The sequence below is a fragment of the Dipodomys spectabilis genome, unplaced genomic scaffold, assembly GCF_019054845.1.
Source record: "Dipodomys spectabilis isolate Male_0828 unplaced genomic scaffold, ASM1905484v1 ptg000043l, whole genome shotgun sequence".
Taxonomy (NCBI): domain Eukaryota; kingdom Metazoa; phylum Chordata; class Mammalia; order Rodentia; family Heteromyidae; genus Dipodomys; species Dipodomys spectabilis.
The window spans coordinates 28,053,943-28,078,068 of record NW_024870720.1 but is presented as its reverse complement, the minus strand read 5'-3'; the positions used below and the strand labels follow the sequence as shown (position 1 = coordinate 28,078,068).

Here is a 24,126-nt window from a genome sequence, read left to right as displayed (position 1 = left end):
TCTTCAGCACTGCAAAAACAAGGGGTGGGGGATCACCTATCCTCTTCAAAGTACAGTGTTAATTCATAAAACTTTCTTGCATTCTTTTCAGAATACTTAAAAAGAGATTAGCAGATTGCTGTCTAATGTTTATGTTTTATGTTACTAGCAAAAAGAAATTAAGGAGATTAGTCCTAACCTTTTTGTTTTGGTCAACATACAGAGGTGGTACAGAATCAACAAGACAAGCAACTCAATTGATCAATGCTCTGATAAAGGATCCAGACAAAGAAATTGATGAACTTATTCCAAAGAATCGTTTGAAAAGCTCCTCAGCAAATTCCAAAATAGGGTCATCAGCACCTACCACCACTGCTGCTAACAGTTCCTTAATGGGAATTAAAATGACAACTGTAGCTCTGTCATCAACATCTCAAACTGCCACAGCACTTAGTGTGCCTGCAATTTCCTCTGCATCTGCTCACAAAACCATTAAGAACCCAGTGAATAATGTGAGGCCTGGTTTTCCAGTTTCTCTTCCACTTGCATATCCTCCTCCACAGTTTGCACACGCTTTGCTTGCTGCTCAGACTTTCCAGCAGATCCGTCCACCAAGGTTGCCCATGACCCACTTCGGAGGTACTTTTCCACCAGCTCAATCCACGTGGGGTCCTTTTCCTGTCAGGCCTCTGAGCCCTGCCAGAGCTACTAACTCACCTAAGCCTCACATGGTGCCTCGCCATAGCAATCAGAATAGCAGTGGTTCTCAGGTGAATTCAGCAGGTTCTTTAACTTCAAGTCCAACAACTACAACCAGTTCATCAGCTTCAACGGTGCCTGGTACATCTACAAATGGCAGTCCAAGTTCACCTTCTGTCAGAAGGCAACTTTTTGTCACAGTTGTGAAGACATCCAATGCCACAACCACAACAGTCACAACCACAGCAAGCAACAATAGCACTGCACCCACAAATGCCACATATCCTATGCCTACTGCCAAAGAACACTATCCAGTATCATCCCCATCTTCCCCATCACCAACAGCTCAGCCAGGAGGGGTTTCTAGAAATAGCCCTTTGGATTGTGGATCAGCATCTCCAAATAAAGGGGCATCTTCCTCAGAACAGGAAGCAGGTAGTCCACCAGTAGTAGAAACAACAAACAATAGACCTCCAAATAGCAGCAGTTCTTCTGGGAGTTCATCAGTCCATTCTACTCCACAACAACCTCCGGGATCTGTTTCTCAGGAGCCAAGACCACCTCTTCAGCAGTCTCAGGTTCCTTCCCCGGAAGTCAGAATGACTGTTCCTCCTTTAACAACAACAAGTTCTGCTTCAGTGGCGGTGCCTTCTACTGCCCCAGTGACTTACCCTATGCCTCAAACACAAATGGGATGTCCACAGCCTGCTAAAATGGAAACCCCTGCTATTAGACCACCCTCTCACGGCACAGCTGCCCCTCATAAGACCCCAGCTCCAGTGCAAAATTCATCTGTTGCAGTCCTCAGTGTCAATCACATTAAAAGACCTCACAGTGTTCCCTCTTCTGTCCAGCTACCTTCGACCTTAAGTACACAAAGTGCTTGTCAAAATTCAGTACATCCAGCAAATAAGCCTATTGCTCCCAATTTTAGTGCTCCCTTACCATTTGGGCCCTTTAGCACATTATTTGAAAATAACCCTACTTCTGCTCATGCCTTCTGGGGAGGATCTGTTGTTTCATCTCAGTCAACACCAGAATCCATGCTATCAGGAAAATCTTCATATTTGCCAAATTCTGATCCTTTACATCAGTCTGATACTTCCAAAGCTCCAGGTTTTAGACCACCATTACAGAGACCTGCTCCAAGTCCCTCAGGTGGGTTTCTTTTCTGACATTCTGTTCAACATAATCACTTTTGGTTCTTTCTGGTATTTATACTCTCACTGGACATGTAGACAGAGATTTTATTTTGTTTCTGTTGTACTGGTATTAACCCCAATGTTTGATGCATACAAGGCGGGATATCTACAACCAAGCTACATTCTAGCCCAAGATTGTTTGATTCAGTTAAATCATATACAGCTGTATGACCTGTAATTTTGACATTTCTCCTTGACTTTTTTGTTTGTAAAGTAATGAGAAAAATATAGAGCTTACATAGTCATTAGCCATTTGTGCTATTTCAATTTAAATTAACAAATTTAAAAATTAATAGAATTAAGAGTTAATCTTCCAAATAGTCATATGTTAAGTGCCAAATGAGTACTTGTGGCTAATGGCTACCGTGTTGCAAAGCAAAAATGAGTGAGCATTCCCATTATGATAGGAAAGTCTGTTACACAACATTGATTTGTAGAAAGTCTAAAGATCTGATTATAAGCTATTGCTTTTATTTTTACTTTGAAAAATTTTTTTAGATTTACAGAAAAAAAATGTTTCAGCTGCTCCCATATGTAAACATACTACATAAATATAATAATGTATCAAAACTAAGAAGTTAATATTGGTTTCGAAGTGGAGATGTTGCTCAAGTGATAGAGTGCCAGCCTTGACCTGAAGAGTTGAGGCCCAGAGTTCAAGCCCCATGACCAACAAAAAAAGAGAAAGAAATTAATATTGGTACAGTGCTGCGAAGTAGGCTAACTTGTTTTCAATAATGTCTTCCTGTTTCAAGGTCCAGTCCAGTCAAGGTATCCAAGGATAACACATTGCACTTAAAGATAACTTGTTTTAGTATTAGACTGATGCACAAATATAGCACAAGTACGACGACAGAATGAGTAATTGAATCAGAGAGTATGTTGCCTGCAAACCGTAAAATGTTTAATGTTTAGTGTTCCATAGAAAAGTTGCCAGTTTAGATAGAGCATTCTGAGTGTTTGCTTTGGCAAATTGGAAAGATAGAGCATTCTGAGTTGAATTTGTAGTTTAACAAAAGCTCAATGTTACTTTGATCTATTTCTATTATATGTAAAATATTTCTTTTGGAGGAACCTAATTGAGATGGTTATGTATATTTCAGTTGTACAAAGGGATTTAAGTCCCACAAGTCAATTTATAACTACAATGTATCTTGATCAATGCCACCCATTCCCATTGTTATCTCTTGTATTTCCTCAATTATTTTCGAGTATTGAAGCAGTACAGCTGATATAATTTTATTGTAAAATCTTAGTGAATACCAATGCATGGGATTTTGTGCGTGTGCAGGAGCACGCGCCAGTCCTTGAGCTCAGGGCCTTCAAGTACTGTTCTTGAGCTTTTTTGATGCTTAAGGCTAGCACTCTACCATTTGAGCCACAGCCCTACTTCTGGCTTTTTGGTGGTAAAGTGAAGATACGAATGTCACAGAATTTTCCTGCCCAGGTTGGTTTTTAATGTTAAAGATCTCAGCCTCCTAAGTAAGCTAGGATTACAGGCGTGAACAATCAATGCCTAGCTGGAAATTCTTATGATAGTTGTACTTCTTATGATAGTACTAGAATATTTTAGGTTTTACTTTTCCAAAAGTGAAGGCTAAAATTAAGATTTAGAGCCAAGCATGGTGGCATGCATAGTAGCATATACTAGTAATCCCAGCACTGGAAAAGTGGATATGGGAGGAAAGCATTCAGGCCTGATCTACATACTTAGAACCTGTGGCAAAAACAAAAGGATTTGAGGGCTGGGAAGGTGACTCAGTAGTAGAGTGCTTGCCTTGCATGTATGAGGCCCTGGGTTCGATTCTTCAGCACCACTTTAAGGAAAAAGGAAAAAGCTGGAAGTGGCGCTGCGGCTCAAGTGGTAGAGCACTAGCCTTGAGCTGAAGAGCTGAGGGACAGCGCCCAGGCCCAGAGTTCAGGCCCCACGACCAGACCCCAAAAAAAAACAAAAACAAAAGGATTTGAGAAAAAGAACTTGTTTTGTTAGAAGGCATAGAAAATAGCAGAGTTTTTATGTGGGAGGCTTAGAGGGAGGAAATAGACAGTTTGTGTTACACCCCAAGTTAGTGTTTTGAACTTACTTGTCATAATCTACAAAAGGATAGTATTGCCGAATTCAGGTCACTTAGTTAAAAATATTCATTCTTGGTTTTCTTACATAGGAAACATCTCTTGGTCTGGAAATTGGGCTCCAGGTGTAGGTCTAGACTAGCAAGTACAGGGTCCCACTACCACCTCCCAAAAAAAGGAAGTCTCTCTTAATTTTTGCTTAACAAATATTTCTGCTTTTTCATTTTTTATATGTGAACCTTTTCTGGATAATTTTATCATTAATGTTTTGGATTCAGATTTTTTTTAATATGTGGTGGTATGGGAGATTGAACTCTTTGAGTCTTGTACATGCTAAGCAAGCATCTTTAGCCCTTCTTACTTTATTTTGAGACAAGGCCTCAGTAAGTTACCCATTTTGATTCATACTTGCCAACTTGCCTCAACCTCTGTAAGTAGCTTTTTGAGATGGGATTTGACTGCTGCCCAGGTTTATACTATATGCTACCTACACTTGGTTTCAGATCTATTTTTGAAGTTTATATATTTTTGGTCAGTCGTGGGGCTTGAACTCTGGGCCTGGGCGCTGTCCCTCAGCTCTTCAGCTCAAGGTGAACGCTCTACCACTTGAGCCACAGCACCACTTCCGGTTTTCTGAGTGGTTTATTGGGGATAAGAGTCTCATGGATTTTCCTGCCTGGGCTGGCTTTGAACCATGATCCTCAGATCTTAGCCTTCTTAGTAGCAAGGATTATAGGCATGAGCCACTTGCGCCTTGCTTCTTTTTCTTTTTTGAGACAAGGTCTGATTATATAGCCCAACCTGGTATTGAATTGCCAGTCCCACTGCCTCCCAAATGCTGAGATTATAAGCATGTACCACCATGCCAAAGTGGGAGAACTGTTTCTTATAATTGAAATTGTATTGGATGTATTTTGGGCCTCTTAGAATTTCAGTTTTATCTTAATTACTTCTCTTTAGCATAACTAATGATGATAATGGATTTTTTCCATTATAGGTATTGTCAATATGGACTCGCCATATGGTTCTGTCACACCTTCATCCACACATTTGGGAAACTTTGCCTCAAACCTTTCAGGAGGTCAAATGTATGGACCTGGAGCACCTCTCGGAGGGGCACCTGCAGCTGCTAACTTCAACCGACAACATTTTTCCCCACTTAGTTTATTGACTCCATGTTCATCAGCATCAAATGGTGAGTAATAAATATATGAGTCAATCTGAAAGCAGAATTTGAATGTTTCCTTCAAAACAAGTTTTCCTAGTTTAGAATTTTTGAAACAAATTTTATGGGATTCTTTTTTTTGGGGGGTGGGGGGTCTGGTTGTGGGGCCTGAATTCTGGGCCTGGGCACTGTCCCTCAGCTCTTCAGCTCAAGGCTAGCGCTCTACCACTTGAGCCACAGTGCCACTTCTGGCTTTTTTCTTTTTGCATATGTGGTGCTGAGGAATCGAACCCAGGGCCTCATGCATGCAAAGCAAGCACTCTACAACTGAGCCACTTTCCCAGCCCAAATTTTATAGGATTCTAATACTCTGAATAAAATTTGTCATTTTTTTGGTAATCTGTATAATTTCTGAAGATTTTTACCTTTTTTTTTTCTTTGGCTGTGCTTCAGGTTGAACCTTAGGGGCCTTACGCATACATGATAGGCTCATGGTCTACCACTGAGTCACATTGTAAACCTACTCCTATTATTTATATTTGCTTTTAGCTTGAGACTCTACAAGCAGAAAGATTTCTGACTTTACAAAGTATTCTTTTGTCCACCTAAATCTCATCTGCTACATAAACAGCACAAGACGGACTCATCTCAAAGGCAGTATTATGTCCTTTAAAGTATCAGTAATCAACAAGACATATATTTTAAAATGCTGAAGACTTTTAAGCTTCAAGATTTCTTCTAAAAGTGGCAGTATATGTAATAGAGTGAACCTTATTGACAGAATGAAATAGCAAAACATTTAAATATTTGAGAGGCACATGAAAGCACATTGTCAGTTAAAGCATAAGTTGTTTCATACAATATACTATTTATATACTATGTAAGTATTGGAAATATATACCAATAGTAGGAAAAATTAGGGCATTTCTGATTAAAATTATTTGTCTGTGTGTGTGTACATGTGCATGTCCTAGGGCTTAAACTCAGTCTCAAGAATTTTCCTACTTGAGTTGACTTTGAAGTATCATCTCCTGAGTAGCTAGGATTCCAGTTCATTTATCTTTGTGGGTTTTTTTTCTTTTTCTTTTTTCTTTTTTTTGGTTCTAGTTCTGTTCTGAGGCATGGACACTGTCCATGAGCTTTTTCGCTCAAGGCTAGTAATCTACCATTTGAGCCACAGCTCTACTTCCAGATTTTTTTGCTACTTAATTTGAGGTAAGAGTCTCATAGACTTTTTGCCCAGGCTGGGTTTGAACTGGAAGCCTCAGATCTCAGCCTCTTGAGTAGTTAGGTTATAGCCATAGTGCCGGCTGATTTATCTATTTTTGTAAAACGTTTAAAATGTCCTGGTAGTCATAATTGAAGTAAAGAGAATGTAGTTTGACAATATTATATAGCAGCTATTGAATAGAATTTTTTTTTAAATCAAAATGCAAATTTTTACTATGCCTATGATCTGTCCAATCAATCTTGAATTGTCTCTGCCTGGGGTGAAAGAAACAAATACTACATACAAATAAGGTTTTTTTTCTAATTGTGAAAATACCATACAGAGGGGTTAAAATTACATGAGCAAGGTAATGAGTACATTTCTTATCAAGCATTGTTGCCTCCTCCTTTGTTTCCCCTTCCCATCGCCTCCCCTCCTCCCCCCACCAAAGTTGTAAAGTTCGTTTGTTTGACATAGCATCTTGTCCATTTAGCATCTTGCACATTTCATTGTTGCAATGGGTCCACCTGTATCCCTATTTAAACAATTTGTTTGGGGCTGGGAAGGTGGCTCAGTGGTAGAGTGCTTGCCTTGCATGCATGAGGCCCTCTTCAGCACCACATAAGAAGAAAAAGCCAGAAGTTGCCCTGTGGTTCAAGTGGTAGAGTACTAGCCTTGAGCTGAAGAACTGAGAGACAGCGCCCAGGCCCAGAATTCAGGCCCCATGACTGACCCAAAAATAATAATAATAATAATAAACAATTTGTTTTTTCCCTTCCCCTCCCCAAAATAAACCAATATCAAATACGGTGAAAACAGGTTATACCGTGGAGGAGGGACATACAAAGCAACAAAAAAAACCACCTTATAAATATGTTCAAAACTTGGTGCTAGAGATCAGACTCAGTGGCCTCATGAATGGTCTTACCTCTAAGCTCTTCGCAAATAGAACACTTAAACTAAATACAACTTTAAGTAATAGATAGCTATTTCTAGAGATGATAGCAACAATGAGGAATGATAGTTAACTAATGATAGGTGCTAAAGATGGGTATTTTATCATATTTAGAAATCCTCTTTAGGTACAAAAAGATTGAAGCTATTTTAAGATAAGAATAATATAACAGGTCCGCTCAAAGGATACTATGACACTGCTGTATGAAGAATTGCACTTTCCAGCTAGACGATGGTGGCTCACACCTGTAAAGCTCAATTTCTCAAGAGGCTGAGATCTGGGAAGTTGAGGTTCAAAACTAGTCCAGGAAAAACAGTCTGGTAGAGCTCTAGCCATGAACAAGAAAGTGTAGTGCTAATCACTGAGTTCAAGCCCTGGTGCTGGCACCCTACCTCCCAAAAAAGAAAAGAAAGAAAAATGAACTTTCTTAGATATAATTTCTTTGTATCTGACACAATTGTAACTACTCACTTTTTTCATTAATAGCAACTAAATACCACTGTGAGAAAAAGAAAAGATACCTTAGCTAGGTTGCCAGTGGCTTACCTCTGGAATCCTAGCTACTCAGGAAGCTGAGATCTGAGGATTGCAGTTCAAAGCCAGCCTGGGCAAGAAAGTCCATGAGACTCTTATCTCCAGTTAACCACCATAAAACCAAAAGTGGCAGAGCACTAGTCTTGAGCTGAGAGACAGGGCCCAGGCCCGGAGTCCAAGCCCCACGACTGACAGAAACAAAAAAATCTTAGAATTTAGAAGGGGAGAGATTGATCAGAATACATTATATACAAGTCACATTATATACAATGTCACTGTGTCACCCTCCTTTATTTAACTGATATATGATAATTTAAAATGAGAAAGAAGTTAAGTGGAGCACTGGCTTATGGCTATAATATAGAAGGCAGAGTTTAGAGCATCCACAGTTTCATTCCTACCCTTGCTTAAAACTGAGTAGTGGTATCTGCCATTAATTACTCCAGCTATATAGAAAGCATAAACAGTATTCTTGCAGCCTGGGCTACTTAGAGCATAAACATGACAAAAGTCCATCTTACTTGAATGGTGCAAACAACATGGAAGAAAGAAAGGAGACACAAAGTAGTGTTTAAAGCTTAGAACCATTATCAATACTCCTTTTGAAAAAATAATTTTAGCTGGTTATGGTGGTGCACATGAGGTGAGTGCAGAAGGATCTTGAGTTTAAGGCCAGCTTGAAACTAGGCTATTTCAAGACCTCAAAAATATAACAAGATTAGCATGAAGAATCCATTCTTTTTTTTGTCGTGGGGCCTGAAATCTGGGCCTGGGCACTATCCCTGGGCTCTTCAGCTCAAGGCTAGCGCTCTACCACTTGAGCCACAGTGCCTCTTCCAGCTTTTTCTGTTTATATGGTGCTGAGGAATCAAACCCAGGGCCTCATGCATACAAGGCAAGCACTCTATCACTGAGCTACCTTCTCAGCCCCTGAATAATACTTTTTTTTGGGGGGGGGGGGGGTCTGGTTGTGGGGCCTGAACTCTGGGCCTGGGTGCTGTCCCTCAGCTCTTCAGCTCAAGGGTAGCACTCTACCACTTGAGCCACAGGGCCACTTCCGGCTTTTTTCTTATGTGGTGCTGAGGAATTGAACCCAGGGCCTCGAGCATGCAAGGCAAATGCTCTACCACTGAGCCACCTTCCTAGCCCCTGAATAATATTTTTTATGATTCCCTTTCTCCCAAGATTCAAATTTCTCTTCAGTGACAAATGTTCTGGGTGTTTTCTCCTAGTCTTTCTAGAGTTTTTTAAAACTGTCAGTCATTTGGTAGATACATACTTCCCCTTCTTTATTATCTTGACATTTCTTCATAATTAAATTTGGAGTATATTTAGTAAACACAGAAAAAGCACAGTGTAATTTTCTAGCAGAAACATTTTTTTTAACATGAGTCATGTTGCTATTTGAATTTTAACTCTGGATCCTGTTTTCATTTCAAAATTAGAATGATTTTACTGATGTTAGTGAAGCTTAACTTCAGCTTATCTTGAAGTTCCTTCCAAGCACTATATTTTTAATTTTGTATTCTTTTCCTAAAAATTATTCCTTAAAGAAGCAAAAAATAGATCTGCCCCATCCTCTGAAACCTTATTTAGAAGGATCTGATAGCACATGCCTGTAGTCACAGCCTTTCAGAGCTTGAGGGAGGTGGAAGGGGGGATTTGAAGATCACCTTGAGCAACCTATTGAAAGCCTCATTTCTTATGCCTATAATCCTAGCTACTCAGGAGCCTAATACTTGATTTGAAACAACCCATGCAGATAAATCTTCTAGATTCTTCCAAGTAACTGTCAAAAACAGTCAAAGTAAATGCTGTTGAGCATAGAACTACAGTAGATACAGTTTAAGTTTTTCAGCAGTAGAGAATAATTTCTTGATTTACCTTTCTAAGTAGCACGCCAATATATTTCCATTTTGTTCACCAGTAATACTAATGTCAATATAATAAATTACATTTTTTTAGGCACTTGGTGTAATGTAAGCATTTGACATTGACATGTATGCCTCTTAGAACCCTATTTGTGGGTGTTGGGTCAGGGAGTGTGTGTGTGTGTGTGCATGTGTGTGTACGCGTGCACACAGAGGCTTAAATCCAAGGCTTTGTGTTCATGTTTGGCTTTTTTTGGTTCATGGCTAGTGTTCTACTACTTACTTCAGCCATACCTCCACACTGCTGTTTGCTTGTTAAATAGAGATGGAGTTTCATAGACTTCCCTGCCTGGGCTAGCTTTGAATTGTGATCCTCCAGGTATAAATTTCCTGGATAGCTATGGATACAGGCATGAAGAGCCAGCACCTGGCCTGCCTATGGAATTTTCTGGGCCAAATCTCATTACATGTTTATTCTCCACTGACCCTTGCTTATAATATTTTGTAGGGACCCATATCTAACCTCCCTTTTCTCCCTGTTAACTGAACTCAATTCTTGCTCCCTCTAGTCTGATACCATGGGTACTGCCAGGTACTGATAGCTCACACCCTGTAATCCTAATCCTAATCTCAAAAGGCTGAGAGCTGAGGATCACAGGAGGAGCCAGCCAGATCTTGTCTGTCTAGACACACATACACAAACATAAATGTATAAATGGGAAAATTTTATGAAATGATTGGTTCTGGGTCAGTCAGGCATAATCAATAAATTACGGATCTAAAGTTAACAGTTTAAAATTTTAAACTTCCAGGTTCCTTTACCATTTTATGTCTTTAGGTTTAGATGTGCTTAATACTTGTATGTGTGCATGTATGTGTATGCCTATGCTGGGACTTTTTACATGAAATTTAAATTTTGTCATTTGTGGCTTTTTTTTTTCTTTTTTAATAATGTATGAAATTGCTGGGCACCAGTGGCTCACACCTGTAATCCTAGCTACTAAGGAGTCTGAGATCTGAGGATCGCAGTTCAAAGCCAGCCCAGGCAGCAACATCCGTGAAACTCTTATCTCCAATAAACCACTAGAAAACCGGAAGTGGTGCTGTGGCTCCTGGTAGAGCACTCGCCTTGAGCTGAAGAACGCGGGGACAGGGCCCAAGTCTAGAGTTCAAGCCCCAAGACTGACCAAAAAAAAAAAACTATACTGTTCTAATGTGATAGCACATGACTACAATTCCAGTACTTGGAAAGCTTGGGCAAAATTGTTAATTCAAGGCTAGTGTGGGCTGTAAAACAATACTCAATCTCAAAAAATAAATAAAACATAGAAATAAATTAAGGACAAAAGAATTATAAGCTGAAAAAAATCTTGAGGCAAAAAAATTGATGAAGACAAGTGGAAAGGTAACTAAAAATTTTATGAAAGTTTATTTACACTAAACAAACTGATCACTAGAAATGATATGGCTTACTAGGTATGTAGCTTAGTAGTATAGTAGATTGTTTATTGTTTTCTTAGCATGGATACTACTATAAACTTGATCTATAACACTGTGACAACAAAACACCTAGAAATGAGCAATATACAAACAATAATTAACCTAGGCAAAATGCATGTTTCAGTAGTTTAGCAGAAATACTTCGTTTTACAAATATTTTGATAAAGATATACAAAGATTCAAACTATCACAGTTTATCTAGAAGAAACAATACCAAAGTTTGTGAGTCTTGGCTTTTTTTTTTTTTTAAGATATCCTAAAATTGCCCATCTGTCAGAAAATAAAGTATTTTTCTCTAGAAAAAAGAGAATAATCGTTTATTTTCAGAAACATAAAACAAACTTGGTTTTGATGCAAAAAATTTAGATTTCCATTAACAAAGTTTGATAAAATTTGAAGAGGAAAGGCAAAATAGCTTCCTATTACTGTTTTATCAGCATGATTAAGGTTCTGGAAAGTCTTAAACCTCTTTTTTTCCTGGCTGGATTTTCCAAATTTTTCCATCCTTATGTTTTCTTCATTATATCATACCGGAAAAAGAGGAGTTCATACAGAACACAAATTGGGAATTGCTAGTACAGGCAATGATATTTCCTTACTTCCATTTTGTTGTGGTTTACCATGTGTTCGTGGAACTTTAACCAAATTTTAATATGCATAATTTATTGCTTAAACATTTTTTTATTTCAGCTTTTCTCAAGAGATGTCCTCAGAGTTTAAGATTTGTTTTTATAAAACATCATTCTATAGGTAACTTTTATTCTATTGAAATATCTCTTCTCTAGATTCTCCTGCACAGTCAGTATCCTCTGGAGTTCGTGCACCATCTCCCGCCCCATCATCAGTACCTTTAGGGTCAGAAAAGCCCAGCAATGTCTCTCAGGACAGGAAAGTTCCAGTCCCTATTGGAACTGAACGTTCTGCACGTATCAGGCAAACTGGAACTTCAGCTCCATCTGTTATTGGGAGTAATTTGTCTACATCAGTAGGGCACAGTGGCATCTGGTCCTTTGAAGGGATTGGTGGCAATCAAGGTATGATATGGTAGCTTGTTTACTTAAAAGTTAAGTTTATATGTTTATTATCATAAACACTGTTTAGTTCTATAGTTATTTTTTATTGTGCTTTTGTGCTGGCATTTGGATTTGAACTCAGATCCTTTCTTTCTCACTTGGTTTTTTTTTTCTGTTCAAGGTGGTGCTCTACCACTTGAGCAACACCTCCACTTCCTCCATAGTTATTTATAAAGTTCTGTATTTTCATCTCTTTGTTTTGACTAGCTTCTTAAAAATGTGTTTCTATATGATTTCCATTAAATAAGCTACTGCAGGTATGCTCTTTTTCAGTCATCATATTAAGTATTTAATATTTACTTTGAGCATTTTAGGTTTTTATTTTGGTTTGTTTGGTTTAGTCTATTTTTTGTATGTGTTTGTTTTCTTGCTTTTCTACCTGTACTGGGGCTTAATCCAGGTCCCTGACCTCTCACTTAGCTTTCTTGCTCTACTGGCACTTTGCTGGACATAGACATTTCTTCCTAGCCTGGGTTCAAAACTCAATCCTCTACTTTCAAACACTGTTAGTAGCGAGGCTTGCAAACATAAGCCACTGGCACCTGGCTATGTGTTTTCACTATATCTCAGCTTTTGTTTTGTTTATAGTGCTATTTATTAAGCAGTGTGGAAATCTTTAGGGTAATGTTCTATTTTGCTGGCCCTTAATTTTAAATATTTCCAATTTTTGTTTTTGTCTGTCTTTTCCTTTAGATAAAGTAGATTGGTGTAATCCTGGGATGGGAAATCCAATGATTCATAGACCGATGTCTGATCCAGGAGTATTTTCACAACATCAAGCAATAGAGCGAGACAATACAGGAATTGTAACTCCTTCTGGTACATTCCATCAGCATGTTCCTGCAGGATACATGGACTTCCCTAAAGTTGGGGTAATGGTGGTTTAAATATGCAATTTAATTATTTCAAAGAACAGAAAATATGGGTCAAAAATCTAAAATATAAATAGTTATCTCATTTATTTATATAAATAGTTATCTCACTTTTTGTTTGTGGGTTTGAAGTTATTTTGATTTTGTCTTTTGGGCAGTACTGGGACTTGAACTCAGGGTTTCATGCTTCCTAGGCAGGCACTTAATACTGTGCTACTGGTCTTAGAGGACAATTTGGCACTAAATATTTTGGATATACAAGGCTTATTTATAATCTAATGCTAGATAAAATCGTAAGGAAAAAAAATACTCCTTAGGTAACTTACATATTCCAAAAGATGAAATTTTATATATCAGTTTTAAAGCTATTAATCCAATTGGAAAAAGTAAAAAGTGAATCTAAGTAAAAAGCGGATCTTTGTTTTTTTGTTTTCTATTTAAGGGTATGCCTTTTTCTGTGTATGGGAATGCAATGATTCCACCAGTAGCACCTATCCCTGATGGTACTGGAGGACCCATATTTAATGGCCCTCATGCTGCAGACCCCTCTTGGAACTCACTAATAAAGATGGTTTCCAGCTCCACAGAAAACAATGGTCCTCAAACGGTAAGACTGATTATATAGCAAACATTTATGAAATTCAGAAATACAGTTAACTCTTGGTAGCAAGTGCAGCATTTATGAAATACTTGGTAGCAAGATAGTATAAAATAATTTCATGTGGACCTTAGTATTTACTAGTGATACAGTTAAGTGACATTGAGGGTTTTTTTGTTTTTGTTTTTTTGTCAGTCGTGGGGCTTGAACTCTGGGCTTGGGCGCTGTCCCTGCACTCTTCAACTCAAGGCAAGCGCTCTACCGCTTGAGACACAACCCCACTTCCACTTTATTGGAGATAAGAGTCTCATGGACTTTCCTGCCCAGGCTGGCTTTGAACTGCAATCCTCAGATCTCAGCCTTCTGAGTAGCTAGGATTACAGGCATGAGCCACCAGCGCCCGGCTTGAGGTTTATTTTAAAGTATTGTGTTCAAACTATATAGTTAACTGAAAACTTACAGATATGATTATATGTTTACATATTTTAGCTTTACATATTTAGCTTATTTTGGTGTGTTTTAATAGCTTGAATTCACACGCTTCCATAATCATCAAGTAATAACTTTGTAAGAATTGGCAGTTTATCATCTACTTGGAGAACGCAGGTAAAAGAGGTTCAGCCTAATGCTAGAGTGCTTGATTAGTATGGTTTTCAAAGTTCTAGAGTTCTGTCCTTAGCATTATAAAAATGTTTCCCCATCATTTTTTTCCATTATTTCTTACCACAATATTAAGTTAGTTTAAAATAGTGACCCTCATTAGTGTTAAACATTTATTTTAACCAACTACCTGTTAAATATGTATTTAATAAAATGCACATTCTATATTCATAGGTGTGGACTGGACCCTGGGCACCTCACATGAACAGTGTGCATATGAACCAGCTTGGCTGATGAGGATCAACTTGTTAGCCTGCAGATTCCTTTTCATTCAGAGGAAATCACAAGTGGCCAGAAAAAAAAATTTATGCTCCCAAATCATTCTACTGATGTGCTTGACTGAAGTGTGTAGGCTTTTTGCAGAAGAACTTACTAACTGACCTATTTTCTGTGAACATTTGTGACTGCCCAGTCCCCATCATCATCCATTTTACCTTAGTTAGCATTTTTCTTATCCTTTTCTTTATTTTTTTTTTCTTTTTTCTTTTTCTTTCCCTCTTCCCCTTTGGACATAACTTTCTGTTGAAGCTGTTCTTTGGCTGGTTGGTTTTAGTACTGTAAACTGCTTCTGAGCAAACACGGAAATTTAGCAAAATTATGTAAACTTGATCCTGAAGTTTTAGAATGGCAAATAAATGTACAATTGTTTACATAACAGAAAAGGCTAAGCAGAAAGTAAATTTCAATATGTCAGTATAGAGGCTCTACTTTATGTAGACTTAAATTAATGTGAGATATGTACCTTCATATTCAGAAATCTGGATGTTTCCTTCATACATTAAACTATTAATAAGCATAACTTTTCTACTTGTGTAATTTTAAATATAAAGTAAAATAATGATCATTACCAGTAAATGTTTCTCGACAATAGCTTTTAAAACACCCATCCTGCTTTCTTTCAAGTTGGTTTTAGCCAGGCAAACACAGAAGAAATTTCTGACTTTAACATGTTTGTTTTTTTTTCAATTTACCTTTTCATACTTTTAGAACTAACGCACACTTACTCTTTTCTTCTTACCTTTGCCTTTTCTTCTTTACTATACCAATAAAACTCTCTTGGTGATAGTGGAAAAAAAAATTCTATTAAGATTTTCACTGTAACAGCTGCTATAAAAAAAAGATGGAACATCGTCATCCTCACCAGTGGTTTATTCTAATCAAGAATATCTAGACTTTGTGAGAATAAAAATGACACTATAGTTCCCCCCAGTCAGCACATACAAGTTCTTAATATACTGTTAATTATGAAATAATTCATTGTACTATTTTATATTGGATAATATTGATTCTTAACATTGGCTTTCCAGTTATCAAGAGTCAACATAAAAATTTCATTTTTCAGTAATTAGTGGAAAGTATCTTCTTTTTTCAATTTGGAAGTATTCTTGCTCTCTATACTTGTATATTATCAGCGAAAAGGATAAATGGCTCACTTAAACCAATAATACAAGAAAGTTTGCCATTGTCATTAAGACAATTTATGGTAGATACATGAATACACATTAAAATATCAAATTTACATTTAACCTGTTTGTATTTCAGGGCCACACTACACTCAGTGGGATTTATATATTTCATTCACTTGAAACAATAAACCATAATATATCCAAGAAGAGTATGTGTCTTACCCTGTCTCCTGTGGGAAAATTAAATTATATAATTGTATTTGACAGAAACTTAAGCACAAAAGGTGAAGTAATGTATAAGTAAGTGCCTTTTTTAAAGTAAATTACAGCCAGCCATCAGTGGCTCACTCCTGTAATACGAGCTACTCAGGAGGCTTAGATCTGAGAATCATGGTTCAAAGCCAGCCTGGGCAGGAAAGTCCATGAGACTCTTAGCTCCAATAAAACCACCAGTAAACCAGAAGTGGCACTGTGGCCCAAGTGACAAAAACAAATTCCACACTTGAGAGAAACTCCACACTGTTAAACATAAAAAATAACTAAAATTCTGATAACTCATCCAAAGTTGACATGATTCCTGAATATTCAAATAAATGAAGTAATTTCTTGCCTAACATGGCCTGAGTAGAGTAAAAACATTTTGAACATACATCCAGATGTTTGTGAGTAGCACACTCATGACTTAATTTTGGAGGTGATTTTTAAAAAATACATAAATTTGGTTTTCTACCTATGATATGCCCAAGTTTTAAAAACAAGAATTGAAAAGATACAAAGATACCCTGCAAGTTAATCTAGTTGATGCTAAAACTGAGGCAGCAGAATATAGATTGCAATGCCCAAGGTTTTTGGGATCAGACTTGTGAAGTACAAGGCCATGGTTTTAATAGTCTGTTCTAGAAATAGTTTTCAAAATACATTTTTTTATATTTCACATGTAATATAGTTATATTTATTAAACAATAAAAACAATTTTTAGACCAAAAGGTCTTTTCCCCTTTTTTGAAATATACTTATGTAATATACATGTGTAACATGCTATTTTTTCTCTTAAGAAATACTTTTTGAGTTTAAGCCCCAAATATAAGCATACCAGTTATTGTGTAATCTGTTTATACCATCCATTCCACTTTATAGATGATTTGCTATTTCTAACGAAATTTCTATTTCATATCTTTTCAATATGTATTTAAACAAAATATTAACAAAAAGTGATTTTAGTAATTGCACATTTGAAAAAAATATTTCCCAGTATAAATTAAAGTCATTTTGACTAGTAAATAAAAAAAATGTTTAATTTCTAATAGTTGTTCCACTGGGGAAACAAGCATATATTAAATAATTGTCTTGTTTCTCACAATAATACTCCCGTCTTTTGCCTCAAATTACCTATTATTTTATGACATTTTTCATGCTGTATTCACATTAGCAAGTTTTATACAACTAGGTAATGTAACATTGCAATCCTGTGACTCGGTGTTCACTTTGATGACTTTGAGAAACACTCATTCTACAGCCTGATGTAAGCAGCTCAAAAGCTATTGAGAGATTACAGTTTGAAGCCTATCCAGGAAATTACATAAGGCTTCATTTCCAAAGTAAATAGCAAAAAGTCACGCTGAAAGCATGGCTTAGGTGGTAGTATACCAATTGAGCAAGTATGCATGAGACTGGAGTTCAGACTCTGAGATAGACAATAAAAGCAAATATCTGGCATACACAATAAAGAAAATTCCATAATGGGTTTCTTTTCTTCCTATATTACATGCCTTGATTGCATAAGTTTCCATCACTTAAATACAAAGGAGGTATTCTGCTACAGTAGAGTAGTTCAAAACTATAATTGCTGTGTTGTTTCATGCCAGATTTCTACCTTTAAGCGAATTCACACTTGTGAAAAGAAGAGCTAACTTTGTATCTTCAGTTAGAGAAAACGTGTTAAGCAAGACGACAAAGCAAGGTGCTGGTGGCTCTTGCTTGTAATCCTACCTATTGAGGAGGTTAAGACCTGAAGGATTTCAGTTCAAAGCCGGCTAAGGAAAAGTTTACAAGAGTCTAAAGTGATAGGAATATGTCAGAGTACAAGTATGGCTCACATGGTAGAAAAGCAAGCATACCAAGCAAGAGGCTCTTAAGTGTAGAACAATGAAATATGCCCCCCTCCCATAAAACTAATATAAGCTAAGTTTAAACATAAAAGATAAGAAAATCTGATTCCAAAGGATCACTATAACATGAGAATACTTTGTGTCTAATGAATACATGAAATAACCTGTGTTCAGAATTTTGAGTAGTGTCTTCTGTTATAAGAAAAATAATACTGGGCTGGGAAGGTGGCTCAGTGGTAGAGCGCTTGCCTTGCATGCCTGAGGCCCTGGATTCGATTCCTCAGCACCACATAAGCAAAAAGAAAAAAAAGCCGGAAGTGGCGCTGTGGCTTAAGTGGTAGAGCGCTAGCCTTGAGCTGAAGAGCTGAGGGACAGCGCCCAGGCCCAGAGTTCAGGCCCTACGACCGGACCCAAAAAAAAGAAAAAAATAATACTAGAGGACAGAAAAATGGCAGTTTGAGAAAAGTCCACGGGATGGCATACATGTTTCACATCTATGTCCTAACTGCCACCGGAAGCCTAAAACAGGCAGATGATGGTTCAGGAACATGATTGGGAAGGAAGTGAGATCTTGCCACAAAGCCGGACTCATTGCTTGTAGAGCACCTACCTAACATGCAAGTCTGAGTTCAAACCCCAATATTGGGGAAAAAACGAGTGGCAGATGTATAGTCCAGGGAAATTTTAACAATTTGAAGCATTCCTTCTACTGGATGAGTATTCTTTTCACAATTTATAAAGTAAATAAATGGAAAATAGAGTCAGAGAATTAGTTTTGGGAGGGGTGGAGATACACTTGTTTTTGGTGTTACAAGGCCTCAAGCTTGCTAGGCAAGGGAAGGACTTGAGCTATGTCTCCTTTCCCTTTGTTTTTCAGTTAAGTCTCTAACTTCGGTATTGCCCTGGCCAACCTTTGGATTGCAGTTCTTCTACTTGGCCTTCTAGTAGATGGGAATATAGGCATCACTACTACCACAACCAACTTGAGACTGGATCTTGCTGACTCTAGGCTGGGTTCAATCCCTAATCCTACCTCCATCTCTAGAAGCCAGGCTGGGTTTTGTTTGTTTGTTTTGGGGGGTAGTCTATTAGCCCAGGCTAGCCTCAAAATAGTGTGTGCTGCGTGTGTGTGGTGTGTGTATGTGTAGTTTGAGTTCAGGACCATGAACTTGCTAAACAGGTATTATGGAGAGTTATGTCCCTAGGATATCCCTGTTGTCTTTTTGTTATTTTGGCTTTAAACACAGTTATGTCTATAATAACAGTATAAACTTTAAGGAAGTCAAAAATACTAGAGAAAAATACTAGTGTGATACATATTATTAGACACAGAACATAAATAAATATGTAGATTTTCAGTCTGTTTTCTATTTGGAGTTTTGTTTTTATGAGGTCTTTTGTATGTGTGTGGGTGTGCGTTTATGCATGTCAGTACCGGTGCTTGAACTCAGGGCCTCTCAATCTCATTTGGTTCTTCTCTCAAGGCTAGTGCTCTACACTTGAGCCATACCTTCACTTTCAGATAAGAGTCTTGAGTACTTAAGTGTCCAAGCTGGCTTTGAGCGTTTATCCTCAGATCTCTGTCTCTTGAGTAGCTAGGATTATAAATTACTGTTACCTGGCAAACAAAGTCTATGTAGTCCAGGGTAACTTGGAACTTTTAATACTCCTCTCTTAGCCTCTAGAGTGCTGGAATTGCAAGCACCACCATAAAATGGTGCCCAGCTTATTCATTTGCCAAGTGTTAGAGTTGACAAATCCTTTTAGCTTGCATAATTATTTCTATGGTCATTTGTACTGTACTCAAAAGATCACAATGCTGGTTGTACACATTAGTGACACAACAATTTACAAGTAGTCCCCTAACATTCTGTATAGATAACAAATTCTGATCAGTCTATGGCTCTAAAGGTGTGTTCATAACCACAGATGATAGTAACACATTTAATAAGATATAGAACCTTCTACCTTAGTTTCCTGTGTGCTTTGGTCATAGCTGTGCTCTGCCACACCCAGCTGAGAATATCTTTTTAATGAGAATGTAATACTTGGCAATACATAGAAAAGATTTACTTAGTTGGGTGTAGTAGTGCAGACTCAGGAGCTGAGGCTGGAGGATTCTTCAGAGTTCGAGCCTACTTCAATCCAGTCTCAAAAGAAAGATAAGATGGATATATACCAGCTGAAAGTCTCAATCCCAATTTCTTATAAAGGCTGGGAAGATGACTCAGTAGTAGAGTGCTTGCCTTGCATGCATGAGGCCTTGAGTTCGATTTCTAAGGCACCACATAAGAAGAAAAGGCTGGAAGTGGCGTTGTGGCTCAAGTGGTAGAGCACTAGCCTTGAGCTGAAGAGAGACAGCACCCAGGCCCAGAGATCAGGCCCCATGACCAGCAAAACAAACAAACCAATTTCTTATAAAGATTTACAGAATTAATTCTTAAGGATTTGACAAGTAACTTGAAAACGTTTTCTTTAGGCTTTATTAACAAATATACAAATACAGATTTTTGGGGGGAGGGTAGAGGTTTTGAGGATTGAAATTCAAGGCTTGTACTTACTACACAAGTACTTTTCCTTGTATGCCATGCTTCAGACCTGGATGGGCGGGGAAGGTGGGGGTTATTTACTCATTTTAAGAGATAGGAGGCTCACAATGCTACCCAGACTGATCCTAAACTCCTGGGCTCAACGGAACACTCTTAACTAATCATCACTGGGACTGCAGATTGCACAACACCTAGCACCAGCTTTTCTCTTTTTTCTCCCCCTTCCTTTCTCTTTTTATTAGTGTATATTAATTGTGCAAAGAGGTTCTATTGTGATGTTTCCATACAAAAACACAACATGCTTTAATAAAGTTCACCCACTCAAGAAAAGATTTATTTTGACTCAGCATAAAGATGAATTTATTCTTGCAGTGATGAGGACTTATCCAAATACTTTGTATGCCAGGCAAGCATTCTACCACTGAGCTACAGACTGCAACACCCAACATAACAAGTGCTGGTGGCTTATGCCTGAAATTCTATTCAGGATGCTGAGATCTGAGGACTGTGGTTCAAAGCCAATCTAGGTAGGAAAGTCCATGGGATTTATCTTCAATTAACCACGAAAAGGCTCAAACTAGAGTGGTGGCTCAAGTGGAAGAGCATATCCTTGAGTAAAACAAGCTTAGGGACAAGTATCCAGGCCCTGAGTTCAAGCCCCAGGACCAGAAAAAAAGTTCTCTTCTGTAAGAGGGTAACCACAAAGGCTCCCTAGTTCTCTCTCAAAAAAAAAAAAAAAAAAATGCAGAAACAATTCACTTCTTCCCCTGGCTTTTAAGCAAAGAAATCCCCATTTAAAGTTAAACTCAGGTGGATGTCGGTGGCTCATGCCTGCAATCCTAGCTAAGAAGGAGGCTGAGATTTGAGGATCACAGTTCAAAGCCAGCCATGAAAGGAAAGCCAGGCAGAAAAGACCATGAAACACTTACCTCCAGTAAACCACCAGAAAAACAGAAGTGTCTCTGTGGCTCAAGTGGTAGAGTGCTAGGCTTGAGCTAAAGAACTGAGGGACAGTGCCCAGGCCCAGAGTTCAAGCCCCAAGACTGACAAACAAACAAACTCTAGGGCAGATGGTGGTTCACACCTATAATCCCAGCTACTCAGAGAGGTAGGGGATGGAGATTTGGGACCCACCCAGGCAGAAACTTAACTGAGATACCTCCACTGTCACAATCTATAATCTAAGCCTGATAGCTCTCAATGTGGGAGGCATAAGTAGGAGAACTTTGGTCAGAGGCTGGCCCCAAGCAAAAATGGGAATCTCTATCTAGAAAATAAGGCATGAGCTCTTGACTTCAATCCCCAGGTCCACTAAAATTAATTAAAGTGAAATTGATCTCTAGGCATGGCTCAAATGGTGGGACACACGCCTAGTGAGTTCAAACCCCATTACCACAAACAATAAAAATGAATTCATTCCACTTTAAATTAGTAGACAATAGGAACTGGTTATTAAGGAAAATATTGTTAGGCTATTTCCTTTAGAAAACTCTGTACAGAGGGTGCATACTGTATGAGTGTTCCTTGTTTAAACATTTTAAAACTCATGTATGGATTTATCATCAGGTTTTTTTGTTTTGTTTTGTTTTTGTGTTTGTACTGGGGCTTAAACTCAGGGCCTGGTTGCTGTCCCTAACTTTTATGCTCAAGGCTAGCTAGCAATCTACCACTTGAGCATGGCTCTACTTTTGGCTTTTTGGTGGGTAACTGGAGATAAGAATTTTGCAGACTTTTCTGCCAGAGCTGGCTTTGAACTTTGGCCCTCAAGTCTCAGCTTCCTAAGTAGCTAGGATGACAAATGTGAGCCACAAGTGGTCCAAGTGATCCACATGATCAATTTTGAAAGTAGATGACTTCTAGAATCCAGAGAAAAGGGACTTTGGTATTCTTAGTTAGCTAAACAGTGAAACAGAATTGTAGCTTCAGTTTGACTTTACCCAGTGGATGTCTGGGAGGCTTCTCCTCTTCCTCTTCCCCTTCTCTTCTTCCTCTCTTTTTCATTAACTCTTCACTTAATCAGAAGACATCAAATATCCAGAATGAACAAACAAAAACATGGCTGGATTCAAAGTGCAAAAAGCAAAGAAACTACAAGACCTTAAAAGAAAGACAGGTCAGAGTACAGTGGTCCCTGTAGCGTCCACATGCACGAAAAAGAAGAATATTTCTGTCTGTCCTAGTTGCAGGGATCTTTTGTAACTCTTTTTTTTTCTCTTGGGGGAAGGGAATGGTACTAGTTTTATGGTTTGAACTCAGTGCCTGGGCACTGTCCCTGAGCTTCTTTGCTCAAGGCTAACATTCTATCAGTTAAGCCACAGCTTCACTTTCAAATTGGTTTTGGCAGTTACTTGGAGATAAGAGTCTATGGATTTTCCAGCCCTGGTTGGCTTTGAACTGCAAACCTTAGATCTCAGCATCCTGAGTAGGTAAGAGTTCAGTTATAAGCCATAGGTGCTCATCCCTTTGTGACATTTCTGATACGGGAAACACCTCTTGCCCAGAAAGTCCCAGGAAGATGGCTGTAGTTTGGGGCCACCCTACCTGCTTCCGTCTTCCTTGAGTTGCCACTGTAGCCAACTCGTCTCAAGCTCAGGCAGACTCACTACTTGGTAGCAACTTGGTCCTCACCAGCCAACCCACCTGTCAGAGGCCAAGAAAGTGCCTCCTAGTATGATCTGTAGACTTGCAGCAGCAATTTCTGGTAAGTCATTGCAAATCCAAATTATCATCATAGCCCAGACTTACTGAGTCCAAAACTCTGCAAATGGAATCTAGGGTTCTATGTTTGAAAATCCTCAGAAGATTCTGAGGCTAGTACTGCTGGGGGAAAAAAATACGTGCTTCACTAAGTTCTTGACATTTTTTTTTTTTTGCTTTATTTTTGAGACAAGGTTATTTCATGTGCTTCAGGATGTCTCCTGCTGTGGACCATCCCTGTTCTTTTAATTATCTGTGAGACAATAATTTGATCAAATGTTTCAAGCTCTATGTGTTTACAACTCAAGTATCTTAGCAGGAGTGGTAACAGATCACACACACACACACACACACACACACACACACACACACGCCTCACCATACAAGGCCCTTCAGTGAGAAAACTCCTCCATGTCGTTCTAATGTATTTGCTATGGCCAGGAGCACAAAAGTGAACTAGTCAATGCGGTTTCGGCATGCGGCTTTTAAGTGCTCGTGTCCGGGCTTTTAAAATATATAGGCTCCCTGATAAGTGGATGCTAAATCCAAAAATGTTAGGTGATACGACAAAACTAACAGGACTTAAGAAACAAAGAACTCCCGCTCATCTGGTTGAACCACTACTAAATATCCTCATGCTGCTGATCACAAATATGGTATATAACATGTGAACCCTGTTATATATTACAGACTGTGGTAGACAATTTGCTCCAGGGAAGTTAGAATGAACTTGTGACTTTGAAATTATGTAATCACTTAATCACAATCAAAAAAAAAAAAGAACCTCGGGGAAGGGAGGGAGGGAGGGGATGGTAGGGGGAAAACAATGGAGGGGGTAACAATGTTCAAGAGGAAGTGTACTCATTACCTCACTCATGTAACTGTAACCCTCTGTATAGTATCTTTACAATAAAAAAAAGAAAAAGAAAAAAAAATAAAATATATAGGATGTGAATACAATACGGTCTCCAAAAG

At 38.3% G+C, this 24,126-nt stretch overlaps 1 protein-coding gene across 2 annotated transcripts in view; it reads left to right on the top strand.

Annotated features, from left to right (window-relative positions):
* Positions 1-16,004, top strand: part of Ankrd17 (ankyrin repeat domain 17) — a 139,216-nt gene extending 123,212 nt beyond the window's left edge. For both annotated transcript variants that reach the window (XM_042678388.1, XM_042678389.1), the window contains 6 exons: positions 203-1,836; positions 4,951-5,148; positions 11,974-12,222; positions 12,955-13,133; positions 13,576-13,740; positions 14,566-16,004. In XM_042678388.1, the coding sequence (XP_042534322.1) occupies positions 203-1,836; positions 4,951-5,148; positions 11,974-12,222; positions 12,955-13,133; positions 13,576-13,740; positions 14,566-14,625 (2,485 nt within the window). In that variant the 3' untranslated portion in view covers positions 14,626-16,004. The remainder of the gene's footprint in view (positions 1-202; positions 1,837-4,950; positions 5,149-11,973; positions 12,223-12,954; positions 13,134-13,575; positions 13,741-14,565) is intronic.
* Positions 16,005-24,126: the final 8,122 nt, after the last annotated feature.